Source organism: Vidua macroura, chromosome 4, assembly GCF_024509145.1.
Source record: "Vidua macroura isolate BioBank_ID:100142 chromosome 4, ASM2450914v1, whole genome shotgun sequence".
NCBI lineage: Eukaryota > Metazoa > Chordata > Aves > Passeriformes > Viduidae > Vidua > Vidua macroura.
The window spans coordinates 62,827,907-62,849,976 of NC_071574.1; the positions used below are offsets into that span (position 1 = coordinate 62,827,907).

A 22,070-nucleotide genomic window follows, 5' to 3' on the forward strand; every position below is an offset into this window, starting at 1 on the left:
AGCTCTGTGAATACTGCCCTGAGATTGGCAGTACTAGCACAGAGACCATTTCCCATCAGAGGTTTCTGTGTTGGTGTCACCTTCATCTAAGCATTAGCAGTGCATGCGCTTCATGGCTTTAAGGTGAAGGGGGGCAGATTTAGATTGGATATTAGGAAAAAGTTCTTTACTGTGAGGGTGATGAGATGCTGGAAAGATTGTTGTTCAGAGTAGTTATTAATGACCCCTCCCTGGAAGTGTTCTATGAAATGATTTGACCTCACTGTGAATGGCTTATAAGTTCACATCATTAAGGGTTTTTGTCCCTGGAGTGGGTGCAGCATTCTTTAGGGTTGTATTGATGCCCCAGAGATGAATTCTCAATGTCCAGTGGGAGTTCAGCTTACTGAGGGTGGCTGAGGAAGCACAGGTTCTTCATGGCCATGCTTGGCTTCTCAGTGCATGTCTGCTGTGTGCTTAAATGAAGAGTCTACATTTTTTTTCATTTCTTACTCTGACCAAAGGAGGTTTCTTTCTTCAGGGTCAGTAAGGCATGCTGAGGAGTGTCTTGATTTCTGACTTTATGGAGGATTATAGAATTAAAAAATAGTGTCTCATCTCTCTTACCACTTACTGCAGAAGTCTCCTATAGCAAGTCAGATGCTGTGAGTGTAAAAATTTATTAATCATGGGCATTTTTACTTTTTTTTTTTCTTTATAATACTAGGGAAATAAAAAGGAAAATAACAGCTACAATTAAAATTAAGATCAGTTGCTGGAGTTGAAAGAGACAGCACAATTGTAATATGTTAGAAAATTGCCTTGTTTTAGAGAAAGTGCTGATTAAGATGAAATTTGTCTTGAGTTTAAATTTTGATTGGACCTAAACTGAGGGGAGGGGGGTTATATTTCAGACACAGTGCAAATGATGCATGTTAATATCCTCTGTTTATTGCCACTTGAAATTGCAGCATAGCTTTGAATGGCTGCCAAATCTACAGTTAAGACTCCTGAGTAATCACTATGATTATTCCAAATCTTCATGGTAACAGTGAAAGAAAAAGTCTGATATGCAAAGAACTGTAGCCTAAGCCATCAGAATCTTTTCATTCTTTGGGGCTCAGATTGTGATTCCACTCATAGTAGGAATGGTTAGACATGCATATTGGCCAATCAGTCTTGAAAGAGAGATTAAACAAATGGATTTAATTATGTTATTTTCAGATTTATTTGGTTTTTCTGTTAACTCCTGCCTCGTTGACTTTTCCTGTAATGAGGAAAAGTATGGCTTTTATTTAGTTTTGGAATGGTTTAATTCCTATATTGGCATGGTGTGGTGTTTTTCTTTTTTATTGGATTTTTTTCCTTTTCCCTTTGTTTGTCTATAACAGATATTATTTTTACTCTTTTTCTTTACAAACCATAGGGCTGTTTATCTCCTTGAAATATTTTTTTTTTACTTCTGTGTAGCTACTAGCAGTCGTAGACTTAAATAAGACCTGACTGTATACACGTGTTATTGTGGTTTATTTAGCTGGATGGAGATTAAGTACTGATGTCTGAGATAAACAACATAATATAAAGTTACAATTAAAAAAAATATTAGAAGAATCTCACAGGAGTGAGAAATTATATGCAAAATGTTTATAAGGAGCTCAAATTTATCTGTGTTTAAAATCTGTTCTGGTTTTTAAATACAGACTTATTCAGGGAAGAAGTTTATTTTGAGTTAAAGCCATCACTGCTGGTTGGCTCTCCAGATAGTATGTCCCAGTTGCATCCCTTCATCAGTTGCTTTCAGGAGGGTTTTGCTACTTGTTCTGCTTTCAAAGTAAATAAAGCTTGTTATGGAAAGCATCTAATGTGGATACGATATTTACTCTGGAGCATTTTCCTAAATAACTGGTGTTAGCCAGCAGGCAAGTCTGAGCACCCGGTGTGTTAGCTGTGGGAGGAAATCTGTATGTCTGACACATAATGATCGGTTTAAACTATTAAAATATAAATTACAACACTGAGTGAAATTCAAAAGTATTTATTTAAATGAATTATGATGTGTGTGTGAATAAAAGAATAGTTAGCAGCCCTGCCATATATACTTGTAAGTACAATCTTTAGGCTATTTTTTAAAATCGTTTTAACTCCAAAAGATACATAATATTTTTGAAGGACAGCATTAGCAAATATCACTGTGTGTTTGCATTACATTATGAAAAGTATTTTTCTTATGATTTCAGTTCTGTTGAGTCCACATTATGAAACTTAGCAATGCCTATATTTAAGACTCATTAACAGTGAAAACCACTCCCTATTTTATAAATCTCATTCCTTTATTATTTTGAAGCCATAATTTTGATATTTTTTGAAGTGTAAGATTTATAGTGTCAGAAAAAAAAAAAAAAAAGGAAGATAGTATTGCTGTAGTCCAGAGATTACTGTTCTGTACAAGTGCAGTTCACGCCTTTTCTGGGGATCAGGTCCTTCTCTCTATGTTCTGGTCATAAACACTAGGAATGAGCCCTATATACCTCTCTCAGCAGGAAAATAGTTTGAATTTATTTATTTCCAAGAGAAAATAGATATTTTAAGCCTAAGTCACAGACTGGCAAGAAAGTACAAATGTCTGTGCTTGGCATAAACACTTCTTCACTCCCCCTTGAGATGCAGGCACAGGACAGCACATGGCAGCCACATTCAATTTCAGGTTCATGCCATTCCTGCTGCAGAAAACCTAATAAATGAGTGTGTTACAAGAGTCTTTGTATCTAGGCCACCAGCAGCTACTGGAAGAGTGTAGATAGCAATGAATTAAACAGACACTGTTTGAAGAGACAAAAAGCCCAAGAGACAGAAAGCCAGTGGATACCATAGAAATAAGAGAAGGCATTTGTGAAGGTGTCATTTATAGAGGCTTTCCAATAAAAATGTAATTTTCTTTCTTTTGGGTAAATTATATCATTAGAAAATGCAAGATTATAACAATGTAATGGGTTATTATTTTGCTCTTCTTATTGACCTAGTCACGCAGCTAATGGAATACCTTTGCCTTAATATTTGTTTTAGTGTGGGATTTCAGCACTGGACCATGAACCCTAAAGTATTTGCAGTTGTCTCTCTTGTTCAACAATGTACTTCAATAGGTTCCCCATTTGAGGTATATGAAAGCCCTCAAAATTAGTGCCACTGTGTATGTGCTTCAAGGAAAAGTGCACATGCTTAAGTTACTTGTCAAATTGAAGCATCTATAAATGTTGAATTTATAGTTTTCCCCCCAAGACCAATTGCAGTAAAAGCTCAGCCCAGCTGTCGTATCTGTATAATTCATTTGAAGTTTCAAAATTTTAACTTCAGCTCTGCTCTAAAAAAATGACTACATAAAAATTGTACTGTTTTTGTTCAACTCTTTCCTTTTTTGTATTCACATTCTTGTAATTCTGTTTGAATAACTCATTGTCATTTATCTCTGTAAGCAATTTACAGTCAGTGTATCAGAGTGATCAGTATTCTGTGGTGTTTTCTGCACCATTTGCTGAATATTCTAAATACATTTTGAATTAAGGATTTTTTTAAATTGTTTTTGAAGAGTGAGCTAGAGAGAGCCCAGCTGGACTTTGAAAATCCAGTTTGATTGCAGGCTATCAGTTGATAAAGGCAGATTTTTGAATGCCAACTGGACCCTTTTGGTCTGGAAAAACAATCAAAATGGATTGATTAAAACATTGGCAGTTTTAGAACCATGATGTTATAGCAGAAGGTGAAGTTGAAATGAGTGAAATTCTAACTAAATTATGTGGGGAGAATTTCTTTGTTGCTTAAAGCTTAACATAAAGGTCACACAAGGAAACAGCTCAAGATATTATCTTGAGTCAAGGAATTGTTTGGACCTGAGAAGGAAATGCAAATAATTTGTTGGCATATTCTTCTGCATCAAAGTGAATTGCCTTTTTATTCAAAATATATCAGGAAGGGGAGAATGGTGAAACAATGGAGAGATATTATAAAGAAGTTTCTCCTCTGTCATTCTTCTGCTATGGCAATGATTATTTTTACATTTAGTAGCCTCACTAGATAAAGAGATTATTAGAGATTATCAGTATTAGAACCTTGTACAAGCACCAAAACCCAAGGCAGTCATTCTGAGTAGAGATGAGAAGCATAATCAGTTTGGTGTGGATTGCAAGAGAAGTTATAGAATTTAGCATTCATAGAATTGGTCAGGGAAGATTAATAAAATCTTGCAATCCTTATCTCTTAAGTGATTTGAGTTTCTTGTCTGCAGAATTTTGATACATAAGGTAAGGTGTGTACAGAATATGACATTTACACAAAAAAAAAAAAAAAAAAAAAAAGGTTCTGTTTTCTGTTAAAGAGAAATCAGGCTGCTGAAGGTATGTTGTTGTTTTTGTCTTTTAGATAATTCTTGTAAGTTCTTCCCATAATGACCGTGACCAAAGCCTTTTCATAAGCACAGATGAAGGAGCCACTTTCCAGAAACAACCCATTGCTTTCTTTGTGGAAACTCTCCTTTTTCACCCAAAAGAAGAAGATAAAGTACTTGCTTATACCAAGGAAGGCAAGGTAAGGCTTGAAGACACTGCATTTCTTTGAAATTTAGGAATTACTCTATTAAGATTATATAAAGCAATTCTGACATGCTGATTAGTGTTGGGTTTTATGAAATAACAGTTGTCCAGAAGGGAATCATATAGTGGTTTTCAGATTTATTTAAATATTTATCTTATTGATGTCCAAATCTTTGTGGTTATGGTAGTTTCAATACCGGCATTTTCAGCTGATATGGATATTGAGAATATTTATCCTTCTGCGTAATACAGTTAAATAATAATGAAACATGGTCCTCACTAGAAAGTGACCATAAAAAATTTATAGTACAGTAGGAAGTTAATGAAGTTGAAATATTGCCTCCAAAGTCTGTTCACAGGACATAAAATAAACTCATACAAAACAAACTGCACACTCATATAGCAGAATAGAATTTGTGGAGTCAGTGACTCTGTAGAAATGTACAATAATTATCTCTCTTATAGTGGCTTTATACCACTTTCAGATTCAGGAGCTGTTCATGTTTGTAAATTTTTACCCTCTTTCAGATTTCTTGTGGTTAAACTGTGAAGTCAAATTTCTGGGTGGGTTGAGCTTAGCACTGATGAGTGTGCCCACCATCTCTAAGTGTGTAGCTCATCTCTTTTTCACAGTGCCAAAACTGCAGCTGCAAACTCACTGTCGTTCTGGTCCTGGTAGCAGCTTGACTCACCTCTACCATTACTCCTGTTTTAAACTTAAATTGGTAAACTTCAGTCCATTTTACCCTGATCATACCTCACAGAAAGTGTATGTTTAGGTGGTCAGATTAGTCAGAGAAGTTGCACATACTGCAGCCAAATACTGCACTGATTCCAGTGATGCTATATCAAGTCACCCTTTTAGATATGTTTTTGCATATGTAAGTTAACAGCTGATCCCAAACCAATTCATTTTTACAGGCATTTGCAAATAAGGCTAGAACTAGAATAAAAAACATAGCAAACCAAACTAAGTCATAAATTACACTAAATATTTTACTTAGCTTTGGTTTGAAATCGTAACCCAATTACAAATAATTTGAATGCATGTTATGTAAATAAAATGCATCAGGGAAGCCTGAAGTAATGAAAAGCCTTTGTTATGAAAATATCTTCGTTTGGTTTGACTTTTGTTCCTGACAGTAGATATAATTACTGTATTTTTTATAGTTAGAGTGGCAGAATCATGAAGTGTAAGAGTCCAAAAAGTATTAACAATTTGTCCAGCCCACAGCAAGTGGGTAGAAGTATTTGTCAGAAGAAAGCAGGAGGTAGAAAAACAAAGTGAAGCAGCTGGTTTGTGTTTTGATGAATGAAGCATGTTAGGAAGATTTTCAGGCATTTTATACTTGGATAATCTCCCAAAAGGAGTGATGCCATGCCTAAAAATTTGCCATGCCTAAAATGTGACTGGACAAAAAAAAAAAAAAACCAAAACCAAAAAACTATAAAAAAAAATATTCAGTAAGGAATAGCTCTGCAGGAGTAGCTGGAAGGGTTAGGTAATCTGATGGACTTTTCTCAGGCTTTCAGTGACACTAAAAAGAGTCAACCATAAAGACTTCCTTGACAAGTCCTACATCTTTACCTTAGATGTGTAGGAATGAAGGATGCCTTTGACTATAACTGGGTCAGTAACCTGCTTATGTTTTGTATGAAATCTGATATATTTGGTCTAGAAGGGAGAGGAAGATAAAGTGATGTTTGCAGAGAAGGAGTTGAAAATCAAAATTGCAACTTGACACAAGAAAAGGTCACTGTACTAAAATCAATGATCTTGAGAGATAGTGTTGATCTCAAATTGCCCTGAGGAGTCAGTACACTCTAGGTTTTTGAGTTAAGTAACTTTACCTTCCCTAAAAAAGAAGTAGTATCAGAATCTAATACAATCTAAAACTCTAAAATGGAGAAACCATTAGCTTCTGTTACTCAAATAATTTCTTAGGAAGGCACTTTGTAAGAGACTGCAAGGAATGCAAGGAATCAGGTCCTTCATAAATAGCAGTCAGCAAGGCTTCTTTGTCTACTGGAGCATCTTGGCCTTTTTCACAACTTTTGATTTGATTTAGGGCTTATTTCATATTGCAAAATATGTGTTGTTCTTTCATTCAGAACCCTAGATTCTGTTTAAATAAATCTCTAGCCTCTAGCTGGCACTATAAATGAATGCAAATCCAGTCACTGTGGTTGGATTAATCCATTTATTGCCTCAAATCTATACACTCTTTTTCTGGCTACCCCTCTGTTATAATGAATAACAATCATCTATTTGCTGAGCCTACATAAATGCTTCTAGATTTAAAAAAAAAAAATTGTCAAGGATGTAATAGATTTTAATTGAAATAGATTTAAATTATTTTAGATAATAATTTTAATTCATTTGGAAGCAGAAAGGATGAAATAATGGCCAAACAGAAAAATATTTTCAATATTTTTAAAAAAGCTTTTCCACACATTTATTGCACAAGTGAAAATAAGCAAAATTATAAGATCTATTAGATCTGTTTGCTTAAGCCAGAGATTTTAGCTGTCTACTAAAATAACTGTTTTCACATCCTATCTAATCTCATTTAAGAGTTTTATCGTATGTGCCCGTTGAAAAACATAATGCATATAGATCACTTGGGTTTTTTATTGCAGAAAGTTCAATGTGTATGTAAGTTAGTTACATGTTATTTTTTATCTAGTTCATATGCTGTGTCAGTTAAAATTTCATTTGAGTTTGAATATGCCTTATTAGTCCTAGTTCACTCTCCCTAACAGTAAGATTGCAGGGGCTTTTTTCCTCTGCAGAAAGCCAAACTGTTCACTCATAAGCTCCCAGACTTTGATCTTAAATGTGTATGTGAGCAGGTAGTTTGGGTTTGGTGGAGAGGGGGTGGATTTCGTTTGGCCTTTGGCTTCTCCTGTATATGTGTCTATGTTCAAAGGGTGAGAATCTTTCATTTTCTTCTGAAATTCATTGATGACAAAAAATATATCCCTTTGTTCACGTGCCAGTGTTGTCCCTTATCCTAAACAGTTCTCTTCCCTTTTGCCGGGAATTTCTGAATTCTTGGCTTTCTTTGCAGTTTAGACAACAGGGTTAGGATAATGCATTAAATGATCATCTCTCCCAGATTTAAGCAGTCTACTGAGGGAGGTTTCTCAGTGAGCAGGGGCTTTTTAGAAAAATGACAAACCTGGTGGTTTTCTTTTCTGCAATGTCTGTGGTGACAGGTGTTTGAAGGAGTAAGCAGCTTAGGTTCTTCACCCTGCATGGTCCAGCCCATTCACAGCCACATCCATCCCCCCAGAGGAGGTTGCTCAGAGCAGGATGTTATAAAATACACTGGTTGCACCAAATCCTAAACCACATAAAATTAATAGCAGAAATTTAGCAGGCAAATCAAGAGCCTGGCTCTGCAGCTGAATCATTTAGCTCTGAGGATGAAGAATTTTTGATCCCAAACCATTTCTGTCTGTGCATTGACTGAGTCAATAAGCAATCTGAGTCCCTATTGTAGTTTCCTACCCTGTAGTCTATCTACTTTAATCAGGTGTTTCCTTCAATGCAAGGAAACCCAGTTATTGTGAAGTGCAGAGTAACTGGGAAATTCTCTCCTATCTCTAATTCAAACTTCAGTAAATTTACCCATAGAGTTTATGCTACATTACCTCAACCTTTATCTTTACATATTAATATTGCTGTTTTTCTGTAGTAGAACAGAATACATAACTGGGGTTTCTTTATCTTTTGTCATTGAACCTGTCATTTTAAAACATAAGCATTCCTGACTACTTCTTATAAGATACTTTCCCCACAACACTCAGTCACTGAATTGGTGACTTCTACATCAGAGAAGAACAGTTTTACTTGCCTTTTTATCCCCCTTATTAGATATCAAGAGAAAACCCATCTTATGTAAATTGGATCAAATAAGAAATGCATGCAGACAGCAGGGGGCTTTAAATCTGTCTTTTTAGAAGTCTGATAGAAACTTCCTATTTTAACTGGAGGAAACACATTTTGAAGGTAAATGCTAAAGGAAGGAGATTTGTTAAGAGCTATTTTAGATCCCACTTTATTCTGAGGGAGAACATCTTTCATCTGCACTTTTGATATCCATCCATATCATTAGCATTTGTTTTTTTACCAGTGGGGAACTGTTCATAGAGAAGGTGGAGCTGGAATCCTTCTCCTCCAGGGCATCTTTTGCCTCTGTGCTGAAGGACCACTTCTGGTGGGTTACAAATTAGTGTCTGCAGATCAAGCCCACAAGTGCATCTCTCATCAAATCTCTCAAGCATTTCTGTAATATATAATATATTGGTCCTATTTTAGCAGAGTTTTAAATCTATTGGCTTCCTGGCTTAAGTGTTTTTCATGGCATTAAAGCTTGAAGCATAAAGGAAACATTTGTGTGCTTCTTTGTCAATGAAAGGGAATAAGGAGAAGTGCCTTATTACCATCCCTCTTGTGTAACCATGCTGAGGTAAAAAAGAATCTGACCCCAAATGAATTGTGCTTTCACAGTAAACAAAAAGTCATTGTTGCAGCATTTTCTTTATTATAGATGATATTTTAAAATAATTTCTCTATGAAAGGCTGTTACTCTGGAAAACAAGGTACTGAGCTTCTGGTAATGTGCTATTGGGTTTGTTTGTTGGTTTTGCTTTTGTTTTATTTTAATTTGTGCACAATCTGTCTTTCTAATAGTGATATAGGGCCTGTCTTTGAAGATGTACAGTATTATCAGTTTCCTATAATTTAATTTTTCACCTTTTATTCTCTTTTTCTAGATTTATGTATCTATTGACTTGGGGAAAAAATGGAACCTTTTGCAGGAACGAGTTTCTAAAGATCATTTTTTTTGGTAAGAAGTCTGTTATTTTTGAAATAATAAAATGAGCAATAAAAGTATTTCATTCTACTCCAAGGAGATGTTTACAGAGGTAGGAATGGGGACTGTGTGAGCCTTGCCATCCTTTGCAGATGATGGCAATGTTTCTGTATCCTCTATTGCAAAGTCATACTCATGCCAGGGATCTTACTGAGTATCAGCACATGGAAGGGCTGTAGGTCTGGATCTACGGAGGCCAAGATTTAAAGAAAGCTGCAATGTTGAATGAAATTGCTCACCATTTTACTGGTGAAATTGATCTTTAGAAAGGAGAGGAATGTTTTTGCAGAGAAAGATCTATAAAATTTTTTTAAGAGAGGCTGGATCATACCTACATGCACTGCTAAAAAACTGCTGGAAAATATGACTTTATTGAGAACATATATATCTAATTATTTCATTTTCAGCTCAAGTATTGTGTAGGGATCTCACATTGTATATGTATCTCACTAAGTATTTAAGAAGTGATTTTAACAGGTTTTCAAACATTTTTCAAAATGTTTGAAAATCAGGTTATTGTCCTTATTTTAACAAATAAAATTATTTTGAAAATTGTATAGCTTATTTAAAACCAAAATTAAACTTTTGATAGTGTTTTAATTAATTTTATTTTTTTAATTGGTCAGTTTCACACTCCCACCTTTCACATTTAAATTCTGTGTGTATTTTTTATTATAGGTTTAAGTCATACTACACTAAACTCTTGTGTTCCCTAAATGGCTTTTAACTCCTAAGTGGACTCTTATCCTTGTCAGTTGTGCAAAGTATAATTTTCTATATGTCTATGGAAACATATCTGGCTTTCAGTGGTAATTTTGTGGTTTGCTGGGGGTGGTGCCAGTATTGCAATAGGTGCCTGCTATTAGTTTCGTCTGTGACCCTCCCAGTTTTTCATGTAGTTGTTTCGCTCTTGTGTTGAAATAAATACTCATCCTGGCCATACTTGGGGTAAAGCAAAGCAACAAAACAAAACCTGCATAAACTGATTTCACAGAGATGTTATGGTGCCCACAGATACTTTGGCCACTGCCCAAAGCATAATTTGGTGAGTCCAAGGGTGTGCTGCATGTGTGCTGCTGCTGCTGAAGCTGGGCAGGGGGAAGGTTGTGACTGGGGCAGAGACACAGGGACAGTTCAAACCCTGTCTGAAAGAGCTGGGAGCACAAGACCTAACCTGCCCTGCTGCCCTGTTGGTCTCATTAGCCCTGGGCACAACACACAAGCTTTTTCACCCTTCCAAGTGCCTCATTTTCAATCTGCAACCTACTTACTGCCCATAATTTTATAAAAGTAGCCTATGGTCAGTTTGTAGAACATTCATCTGATTTATTCCAGTTAGCCTCAACTTTATCTGCTGAAACAGTTGAGTTGAGCAGACACTTTCTGCTTACTTGCTCCTGCAAAGTATAGCTTTGAACAGCAATGAACAGCTTATTTCTGCACAGCAGATGGAGTTTCATAGGCCATACACTTTTCAGGTCTTTTAAGTACCCTGTGGAAAGGTATGATTGTTTTTAAGTAGCACTGTGTGTCAGAAATGCCATATCTGCCTTATATCCAATTCTTCCCTAGTGAGATTATATGGGATGTAAATAATGAGGGCATGTGGTTATGTCTTTAATAAAAATATTTTAAAATGTATGAAGTCTGGAAACCATCCAAGTCACTAACAGGTAAGAAAAAAGAGTGGCAGCCTCTCTCTCACAGATTTTTTTTTTTTTTTTTAATTGGAGTTTTTGCTCATCTGACACTTAGCACACTTAAATTATGAAAAATACAGAAAGCCACTGAAATGTGTGTCAGTTTTGCTCCAACCCAAATAATTTGTCACTGTTTTGTGTACGGCATGTTTAATATATAAGAATCCTTATGTTTCATTATACCATAGGAATAGGATAGGAATAACTCCAATGTAGTACTTCAAAGTCATGGCTGTTCATAAATGTCATACTCCTCACAAATAAGAATTATAAATCTGAAGAGTCTGTACATTTATAACTGGTAGAAATATTTTCTAGGGGGTTGTTTTCCTCTTTTCTATATATAGACCAGAGTGATTTCTCTCAAAAGAGAAATCAGCCAGCAACAGCAAGGGTTTGGAAGCAGATGTTCAGTGCATCACTACCAAATTATCCTTCTCATAAACTTACAAGGATTAAAGATCTATATTTTACTTCTATCTCATATGGAAATTTGCAATATATAAAGAGTGAGCTGTGAGTGGAGAGTTGGACACGATGGCTTTCCAGTGGGAGTTTGTCTGTCATGTGAGACTTTCCAGTATTTTATGGCCTTTGTCACCCAAATTATCTGAGTGCTCAATAGAAACAAGTGTTTGTGTTGTTTTCAACAGATGTAAGAGTTGGGCTTTGTAATAGTTTGACTGTAAGGACAAGTCTAGTGTTGTTTTCCTGTCAACATACATCTGATGTGTTAAAAATATTGTGCCAAACTAATTGTACATCTCATGATAAATGAGGGCATGTCTCTTGCTGATCATGGCTGGTTGTGCCAAGAACATTTCACTGGCAGATCTTTAGCAGATGTTTCCTCTTTGATTTCAATTTGATCTTTGCCACTGAGGTTAATAATATAGCCTAAGATTTTTGTTTCAGTCTGGTAACTACAAATATTATCAGTCATAATATTTTCCTGTGCTTTGTAGAAACCATTTTTTTGTGCCTTCAGAAGCAGCCATATCGTCATGCATTTCCTGAATAAGCTTTTCTTTTTGTTTTCAAAAAGAAATTAAAATCTAAGTACAATTAATTTGATGGAACATGTTATGTATTTATATTAAGGGAAGGTCACTAGACACTGAGTATTCTAAATATTTATGTTCAGATACGTATTATAGATTTATAAGCAACATATTAATATAATCTTCAAGGGTTTATTTGCTTTCCATGTGTTCTTGATCCTTCCTTAAATATCTTTCTAGATTTTATGTGTGGAATTTGATCTTTCATGGTAGTGGAACTAATGAAAATAGTATTGGCATCAGTGGAAATTGTATACAACCATCTCTAATTTAGGAGCACAGAATATTTTCTTTCTTCTGTGATACAGTGTGATCTTTTCTTACACCGTCCTAGCTGATTTTCCTATTTGTTTCATTTATTCTTTTGAAAAAGAAAGCTGGCTAAGCCTTCATAATGCTTGTCTTCTCCTAGCATTTTAGGAGGCAAAGGAGGTTTACCAGAGAGCTGGTTGATGTCCCAGGCCTCTCAGTGTTTAAGAGGCATTTGGGCAAGGCCATCAACCACTTGCTTTAAATTTTGGTCAGTAATAAATAGGTCAGGCAGTGGGACTGGAGGGTTGTTGGTGCATTCTAAATGAAATAGTTTATTCTACCCTATTATAAAACCAAAAGAGCTATAAAGCAGAAGCATGAAAGTCAGATTTGAAACTAGCAACAAAATAAAATACTAAGTCACACTGTAATTTTAAAAAAATTGTATCAACATACAGAAAATAAATATCTTTTTTCTGTATAAATACTAATTAGCTATTTTTTTTAAATTTTGAGCAACTTCTTTTTTTGTAAAATTAAGAAACTTCATTTGCTTTGACCAGTTTTACTTCTGCCTACAAACTGCATTTGCCCCAGTGTGATGATTTCAGTTTAAGAGATGTTATAGCACCCATCCTTTATAAGTGCTTTTTTCAGTTCTTAGTGCACTTGTAGCATGGAATGCAAAGATATGAGCTATCCCAGCCAAACATCAAACACTCACCCATTACATGGTATAGAGCTGCTTTTGTGTATGAAGCCCATTTTAAAAAGTGCTGTATTACGTGGTAATCCTTGAGAAGAAGAAAGAGTAGTGGAGTTTGGGATTCCTCTAGGTCTGCTGCTATTCTTCTCAGTCCCCAAGGCTTATGCAGCATTGAGAAATCCTTTTGATTTCTCAAAATAGGTCTTAGTAATACATTAGCAAAGAATAGATTGTGAATCAGCTGTCTACACCAGCACAAATATTCCCTGGGACAGTAAGAAATGAATTGGTAATTACCAGAGAATTAGGCTCAACACATTTCTTTTATGACTATCTAGAGCCTTAGGAATTCTTTATCCTTGACTCACTCAGATATTTCTATCCTATGCTATGGGCATCAGTTGCTCTTATTTTTAGCTACAGGTCTTCCATTTTCTTGAGAGGTAAGAACATAAAAATAAAAAATGATGAGTTTATTTTGATGAAGCAGTTGTTCTCAGGGGACAAAGTTCTGTTCTCATAATGAAATTCCACACAGATACTCAGTCACAGCTGTACCAATTTATGTCAAATGTAGTGGGTGCCTGGCTGTTCAAGTGTCAGGTGAAAGAGAGGATTTCAGCCATGTTATGTCCTGAAGGAGAGAAATGCAGAGAGGACTTCACTGAGCCTTTGTCAATGAATTTTTTATTCTTTGACTTAATCACTTGAAAAAGGTTTTGTTTCTGTTTCTGTGTGATAAAGTGTGTGACTGGTTTATGTGGCAAGGTTTGGTAGCAGGAGCGTTCAGGGCTTCTGTAGGATGAGATCAGGAGCTGCCCTCATGTCAGACAGAGCCAGTTCTAGCCAGCTTCAGGGAAAACCCTCTACTGGCCAGACTGAGCCTGTGGGTGATGCTGGTGGTGCCTCTGTGATAAGAGATTAAAGGGTAAAAAGTGCACAACAGGTGTGAGAGAAAGGGGTGAGAATATGTAAGAGGAAGAGCCCTGCAGACACCAAGGTCAGTGCAGAAGGAGGGGGAGGAGGTGCTCCAGGTGCCAGGGCAGAGACACCCCTGCAGCCTGTGGTGAAGGCCAGGGTGAGGCATTATTTTATCCTGTTATTCATTAGCAATAAATTAAATTACTCTTCCCCAAGTCAAGTTTGTTTCACATGTGACAGTAATTTGTGAGTGAGTTCCCTGTCTTTACCTCCACTCTTGACCTCATTATATATTCTCCCCCCGTCCTGCTAAGATGGGGCAGTGAGAGTAGCTTGTGAGCACCTTGTGGCCAGCCAAGGTGAACCCAAGGCAGGGAAAAACCACAGTAGCTCTTCTGTTTGGACAAAACAGCAGGAAAAACATTTTTGTTAAAAAGCATTTAAGCATAGGAAATAAAGAATAACAGCACATGTTGGCTGTGTAAGGCACTGACTGAATCATTAAAGGTGTGTCTTTTGAAGTGGATGGGAAGGCAACAAGGCCTGAAACGCAAATCAGTCATAAGCAGATCTTTTTTAGGTTGTATGAATCAAATCATAGTTTTGTCTTCCTGAGTAGCCAGCTTGCCAAGAGTCAATGCCATTTTAAACTACTTAGTGAAAACATTTGTATACTTTTAACCTGCTTTCTAAGCGTGGCAGTGCCCTTAAGCCAGTTGATAGAAATCAGTCAGTATCAATGGGGAAGATGTTGCTTTTTGGATAAACTTTATTCCTGGTAATAATAATGAATATTGCATAACTGTGAAATTTCAGGTGAGTATTGGTGTTTTCCTAATGCTGCACTGAATTAGAGGAAGACAATGTTGGGGCATTTAGGGAAAAAGAGAGGTAGCTGTATTAAAGAAAAGATTTTATTAAAATAATACCAAAGGTCTCCCATAAAACCTCTAACAGAAAATTCTAAATTCTTAGAATTTCAGTACGGTTACTTAAAACTACAGAATGCCTAATGGTTGTACCGTGAAATATACATTTATACACCTACTAAGACAAACACAAAGGGCTTTTCAGTCACCTCCTTTGCACCATTTTCATGCTGATATTATGCTGTTAAGGTCAGTGAAATTACTTGGTAAAGCACTAATGCAAAAAATTATGAAGAACTAGGTCATACAACAGCTAATCTTTCAGGAGAACTTCTATAAAGTGTAAAAACTCATATGCATAAGAAATCCCTCATAAAAATTTCTAAAATTACATTCTGCAGAACTGTTTTTCCCAAGAGGCTCAACATGGTGTCAGACAAGCACAAGGGAGTTTGTGTTCACAGGAAAAGGAAGAAGCATATTGAGGCTGCTTTTATTTACACCACCCTGCAGTCAAGTTGGACTTTTTTAAATCTGAAGTGTTGTAACCACCCTGTTGTGTGATCTGAAGTGTTGGTGTGCTGCACTTTCTTTATCCAGCATGGTACACTTGGTCAAGAAATATTTCTTTTCCTAGAGGAAGGCATGCCTGATCTGAAAGTTAGTCTGAATTTCATTGGAAAACTCAGCAGTTGAATGTAAACATTAAAAAGTCAACCAGAAAGCCCTGAATTTGCCTAAGTAAAACTACTAAACAAACAAGTACTCCCAGATTGCTGAGGTGAGAACATTTTAATTGCAAAGTACTCTGAGAAGAGTGGGGGAATTTTAATCAAACCAAAAAACAACCACTACTGAAATCGAGAAAAGGAGATAGTTCCTAAGAAAGTGCTTGTTCTATCTGGAGGAAAAAAAAAATTAAAATTTATTCTGAAATGCCAACCAAAAAGGAAGAAGCTGTCAGATTATCAGGGTCCATTGCATCTATGCTTTATAAGACAGAAGAGGTCCTGTTCTAAAGCCAGCTGGGGAACAGTAAACTGTCCTTGTGAGTGGATGTGTGGACACAAAGCTCATACTGGTACAGTGCACTTATGTTGTGGTAGTAGTAAGTTTGTAAATGAAAATGCAAAAAAACCCCAACTTTGTCTTACATTTCTCCCTCAATATGAAAAAGTATGCAACTAAGCTTTCCTTTTCAGAGGACCACATAAGGTTTGTGTTCCTGTATGCACCTCGTTTGCTATTATTTTCAGAAGCTGGGCAGAGGGCCCTGGTCTGTGTTTAGCTTTCAGAGTATCACACGGCTTTTCCTCTGGTTCATGATTTAAGCACGAGTGAAATAACAGCATTATCTTTTAAGTACTGTTGGCAGAGGAGTCCACTGAAATGAGATTAGTTTATTCTTCAGGGATATAGCTTCAAATTCTCTATATTAGTTATACTCTCTTCTGCAGATTTTCTTAGCAGCTGTAAGAGATTTGGTCTTTTTTCAGTAAAAGAAGAAAGGACGATTCCTAAGTGTTTGTAAATCTGGGTAAAGGGACTTTGGAGTTCAGAAACTCTGCTCCCTAGCTGACATTCAAAAGTAGACTTTGAGGGTGTAACATCTTCATTGAGTAAATAGTGTCTGCTGCTAGAGTTCATCAGTACAATTAGAGTAATGAAAAACACGAATAATATTTTTGAAATATTCTGCGTAATTTATAATTAACTAAATAATTATAATTAATAAAAGTGTATAGGAGAAAAGTAGTCTGGGTAGGAAAGTTTCATTCTGCAGTGTTCATTAAAACAGATCAGTTACATCTTTTTTCACTGAAAAATTACAATGGAAACAAGATTTGAGTCTACATGTGTCAGCTGCCACTGTTAGGAGGGGCATGATAGACGTGAGATCATTGTAATTCTGAGCTGTTGAAATAAAGATGAGAAGGTAAAGATATTAACAAATACCTCAAACTGTGCTTATGAAATCATGTGTGATAAATTATAGATACAAGAAGTCATTTCAGAAGTACCCAAAAACTTTCTTTGCATTATTGATGTTTATTAGCATGTCAGGCTCAGACTCAGAAAATTCAACCCAAAAGTTTTTTTGGTTCAGCTGCCTGAGGTCCAACACTAAAAGTAAAATATTCAGCAAACATTTTCTTCCCTCAAATTGCTGACTACAGAGTTATAACAGGCTTGATTTTGTATTGTAGCTATCTAGAAACATAGATAACAGCACACACAGCACAAAAGTTCATAGATCCCTTCCCAAGCTCATTTTATTTTCATCAGAACTCAGTGGATCTAAAATCTTCTCTAACCTAACGTATTGCCTCCAAAATGCTAAAATAGTTTGTGTTTGAGAGATCAAATTCTTAATAAATCCAAGATTTTTTCCATGCTTTGCTAAAAAAAAAAAAAATCCCACTATAAGTTTCTCTGACATCTTATGGCTTGGAGGGGGCTCATCTTTCCCCTTCTCTTTCCTCCTTTGGACTGATCATTTATCTTATTAGGGAAAATCAGCATATGTGATTATTTCTGGTTGTTATGCAGCAGTGGAAGTCATCCAGTTTCTTCCCCCTGGCCTGTTGTTCCTGAGGAGCCATCAATTACTGAGTCTGAGTTTTAACCACTCCTCATAAATCACTGCTACTAAAATCATTAAATAATGATGCAATTTCAGTCCGAAGTATAGCTTTATTGCATTTGCTTGTTAATAATTTTATCACAATGATAATTTTCTCTTAAGTATCTTAGTGCTCCTTTTTAATATCTGCATCGAGCTGCACTTTATCACTCAATGTGTCTCCTTTGCATGTCTTCAGCTTGCATCTTCTGACTCGCTGACTCTTGCCCTGCCAGTGAAGGGCCTTGAGAAAAGTGATGTCTGTGGGAGTGGGGTCGGATTCTGTTTCACGTTGTGACAGCACAACTGCCAGCTCAAAGCTTTCTCTGCAGAATCTGCCTGACTAATGACAATAGAAGGGCCAGAAAAAAGCACAGTTGGGGCTGCCATTCCCAGGCTGGGATGGAAGCCCTGGGGCAGAAAACTCATCTTTTGGCTGAGCATATTTGACATGAGAGATATTGGGAGAACATCATCCTGTGTTCCCATTACACCTTTACAAAGTTAAACTGTACCTTGATCAACCCTGACTGAATTTCCTTCTCAGGATATTTTTCTCAAAATTATTCTTCACTTCCTTTGCCAAAGCAGAATGTGCTCTTCTCTTGAGTATAGTAACCGAAGATATCAATTTGTTATGGAAACCATGTGTCAAGTTTAAGATACTTCTAATAAGAAAGGAATCTAACCCTTTTTTTAGCATTAAATCTGCTTTGTAGTCTCAAATGTTAAACATAATTGTAAAAAGATGCTATAGCTCTTGCCAGCGCATGTGAGTGTCTGCATATCTGTGTGTGTGTATATCAATTTATGATTATGAAGGTTTTTCCTGATTTCATGCATATTTCTATTCATTTTTTAATTGATTCTACTTGTATGCATTTTTTAGTAGAAGAGATTTTAAAGAAATTTAAGGAAAGCATAATGTAAAGTAGAAAAAAAACTATTTATAGATGTTAGTAATAGGACATTATAAATGGGGTTTATTTTATTCCCAGCTAGAATTCTAAAGCTGGTTAGTATGAAATTATCTCTTTTCTTCCATCCACATGATTACTATTCTGTAGCTGGCTCTACATAACTTGATTATATTATGTTCTCAGGGCTGTTGCTGGAGTTGACGGGGACCTTGATTTAGTTCATATGGAAATCCAGGACCCCAGTGGAGGTATGCAAATGAAAATGTTATCAATTGATACACTAGTATATAGTTGTTTATCTTTGGTTTAGAGGTACTTTTCGGGCTGTTTTTAAAACTAGTCAGAAGAGAAAATGTGCAAGTCAGATTCTTTCTCTGTTTATTTGTAGTCAGCAAAACTGTCCTGTTATATAAAAATATAGTGTAATTTAAAATCTACTTGTTTTTCACTTTAAGAGGAATTGATGTCAAGATGCTAAGCTCTGTTGATAATGTCCATTAATAGTGCAATTTATCCTGACATTTAAACATTGGACAGTTTTTCCTGATTTGCAAATAAAACTTGCAATGCAGCGTTAATGCCGGGTAAGTGTCTGTTAATGTGAATCATTGCACGTGTCAGGTCTAGTGCAACAGCCACCATCTCTCAGAATTTCCTCATGTTATAGTATCCAGTATACTTTGAAACTTCAAAAGAAAAATAAATGGAAAAGCAGATTAGTAGTCAGAATGTGCTTAAAGAGTCACCATGATTCCAAAAGCTTGTATCGTTTCTTGTTACCTATCATACTCTTGAAAGATAATTTAATTCCTTGAATCAGATCATCTAAGTTCCTGTGCAGTTTAACACTGAGTCATAAAGAATGCACAGTTTTGCTTGCTCTGTTCCCATAGCTTTTCTTAATTATAGCCCTATTAAAAAATCAAAGTTACCATATTATAAGCTGAATGAAAAAAAGTCTAAATCTTTTAGCGGTAAGATTTATGAGACATGGTGACAGCTCCATCAGCTGTTTTCTTTAGAGACAATGTAAGATGATCCTTCAGGGCCTGAATACAAAGGGGTTTTTGGTTGGTGGTGGATTTTGGGTGTTTGGGTTTTTTTGCATTTGGTCGGTTTTGGTTTAGGGTGGCTTTTTTGGAGGGGAGTGTGGCTGGTTGGTTTGATTGGTTGGTTGCTTATTGAGTTTTTTTTGGTTGGTTGCTTGCTTCCTTTTTTGTTTGTTTGTTTCAGTTTTGGGGTTTTGTTTTGGTTTTTGGTTTGTCATTTTGTTTTGTTTTGTTTTTGTGGGTTTTTTTATTTTATTTGTATTATTTAAGAAATAGCAGAGAAAGAAAAACTCTCATGAAATATCTCCTGGCTAGATTCTCAACAAACTGACTTTATGCAATTAGGATCAATACAAGCATAGCCATTGATTTTAGTGGAAATAGCATCTTTGCACTACCCATATGACAAAGAACTGTAATTTTTTGTTGTGAACTAGGAACACCTGCAAGACTTTAGATAGTCCATTGCTGCACCAAACATCCTCATGGTGATGATTTGGACATAAGCAAGAGAAGCTGGATTGACTCTAACTGCCTCTTAAACAGATCCAGATTCTATAACAAATAATTGCATCCAGGATACTGGTTTGTCCTTCTATAATAAAAAGTCATTAAATGTGAGATGCATTTCCCCTCACACTGCAAAAGTAGTGAAGGACATGTGGATACAGTATCTGCTCTCTCACACTGTACCTGGAGTGTGGGTAGCATTAGTGATCTGGGCACAAGATTGTGTAAATAACATTTTCCTCACTGTGCTTGGGCAAGTCATTCAACTACTTTGTGCTCAGAAGCTTGTGACAAAGAATGAGCTGTACAAGAGCTTAGGGAAGGTCTTTAAGAGTACCAGGGAAGGTCTTTAAGTCACAGCTGGTATAAGATAGTGATTGTTGGCTCTGCTCTCTCTGATAAGAGCAGATTGTATCAAAGATGCAGTGGTGCTGTTCTAAGAACCCAGGAAGAGAAAATAGTCCTTGCTGACTAGAGAGGAAGAGAAAGGCCATAGCCTCCTCTGATTATAAATCAGTCTAAGCTTTTTCAGCAAGGTATTAACTCTGAATATAGAAATCCTGCCCCAACAGACCAGTTCCAATAGTGTGCTAATAGTGTGTCTGAACATTCTTACAGAGCTTTGAAAACAGGCTTTAAAATTCTGCACGCTGTCTATTAAATGGAGCCTGATTCTTTTCTCATTCATCACAGTTTTATACTGGGGTTGATCTATTGATTTCAGTTATGTTGTGTCAGGCTGCCATTACTCCAAGTGAATAATTCGGCTCTGTGCATAGGTTAAGTGAGAAAAGAGGCTCCTTCTATTATCCCCACCCATGAATGGCTCATTCATCTAACCCCTAATCTCTCTGGACCAGCAAAATTTGGATAATAACAGGCTGCCTCAGGGAACGATCTGAACTGTAAGCAGTTAATATATTCTCAGTACGCTGGAGATTGAAAAAGTCTTATATGAGAGTTTAATATAATAATTCTACAACTAACTTACCTGGCAAAGGCAGCCTTTTTCCTACAAGAATAGCATTTAATACTGCTTGCTTCTTTTTCCCTTGATAGCCCTGTCATATGTTTCTGTCTCTCTTCCCTCAGGTTATCGCTACATCACTTGCCAGATTCAAAATTGTTCTGATAAGACAATGACAGTCCCATTTGCTGGCAGCACTGATCGGGATTCCCTGACTGTGCAGGACGACTACATATTTCTTCAGGTACTGCCATTTTTTGGGAGAGACAGCTCATTTTCAAATTCAAAAACAAAAATTCTAAACAATGCAGCAACATTGTAGAGAGCAGGGAGGAATTAATGGGTGGATTCATGAATGATTTATGATTTTTTACATGGAAAAAAGCATTCCTTTATCAGTCCAAACAAAAAAGAAATTTAAAAAAATCTTTAGTTTGTGCAACCAGTTGCCCTTTAACTATATTAAAATTTTCAAATGGACTGTGTTACTTTTTATAAATACTCTTGTGTATTAGGTGAAATGCAAACCGTATGTTCCTGTGATTACAAACTCTTCTAGGTCCTTTCCAGGACAAAACACAAAAATGTTCCCTGGGAAGAACATCCAAGGACAACCACTGACAGAGTAGTTGCACATCTTCACATAGATTCTCCTCTGAAGAGGAAATGTTCTTGCCAGGAAAGAACTGCTAACATGGGTGTGCTTAGGAAGCAAAATGGCCATAGCTGGGGAGCTTGGAACAAATTAGCATGGAATCATAGGATGATTTAGTTTGGAAAAGACCCTTAAAATTGAGTCCAGCCACAAACCTAACACTGCCAAGTCCATCACTAAACCATGTCCCCAGGCACCACGTCTACAACTCATGGTGGTCCAAACTACATTGGGGTTATTTCATTCCCAAATTACAAGACCTGCCTGCAGAAATATGGGCTGGAACTTTGTCAGCCATGTGGCACCAGTACAGCTCAGGCACACTTGTAAGTATTATTTTAAGTGCTTGGCACTGGTTTGAATCTATCAGAACTGCAAACTTCTCAAGGAGC

At 36.3% G+C, this 22,070-nt stretch overlaps 1 protein-coding gene across 1 annotated transcript in view; it reads left to right on the plus strand.

Annotated features, from left to right (window-relative positions):
• Positions 1 to 22,070, plus strand: part of SORCS2 (sortilin related VPS10 domain containing receptor 2) — a 529,534-nt gene that overhangs the window by 419,307 nt on the left and 88,157 nt on the right. Inside the window, exons 4-7 of the mRNA XM_053975679.1 lie at positions 4,393 to 4,557; positions 9,345 to 9,418; positions 18,681 to 18,745; positions 21,149 to 21,267. Coding sequence (XP_053831654.1) covers positions 4,393 to 4,557; positions 9,345 to 9,418; positions 18,681 to 18,745; positions 21,149 to 21,267 — 423 coding nt within the window. The remainder of the gene's footprint in view (positions 1 to 4,392; positions 4,558 to 9,344; positions 9,419 to 18,680; positions 18,746 to 21,148; positions 21,268 to 22,070) is intronic.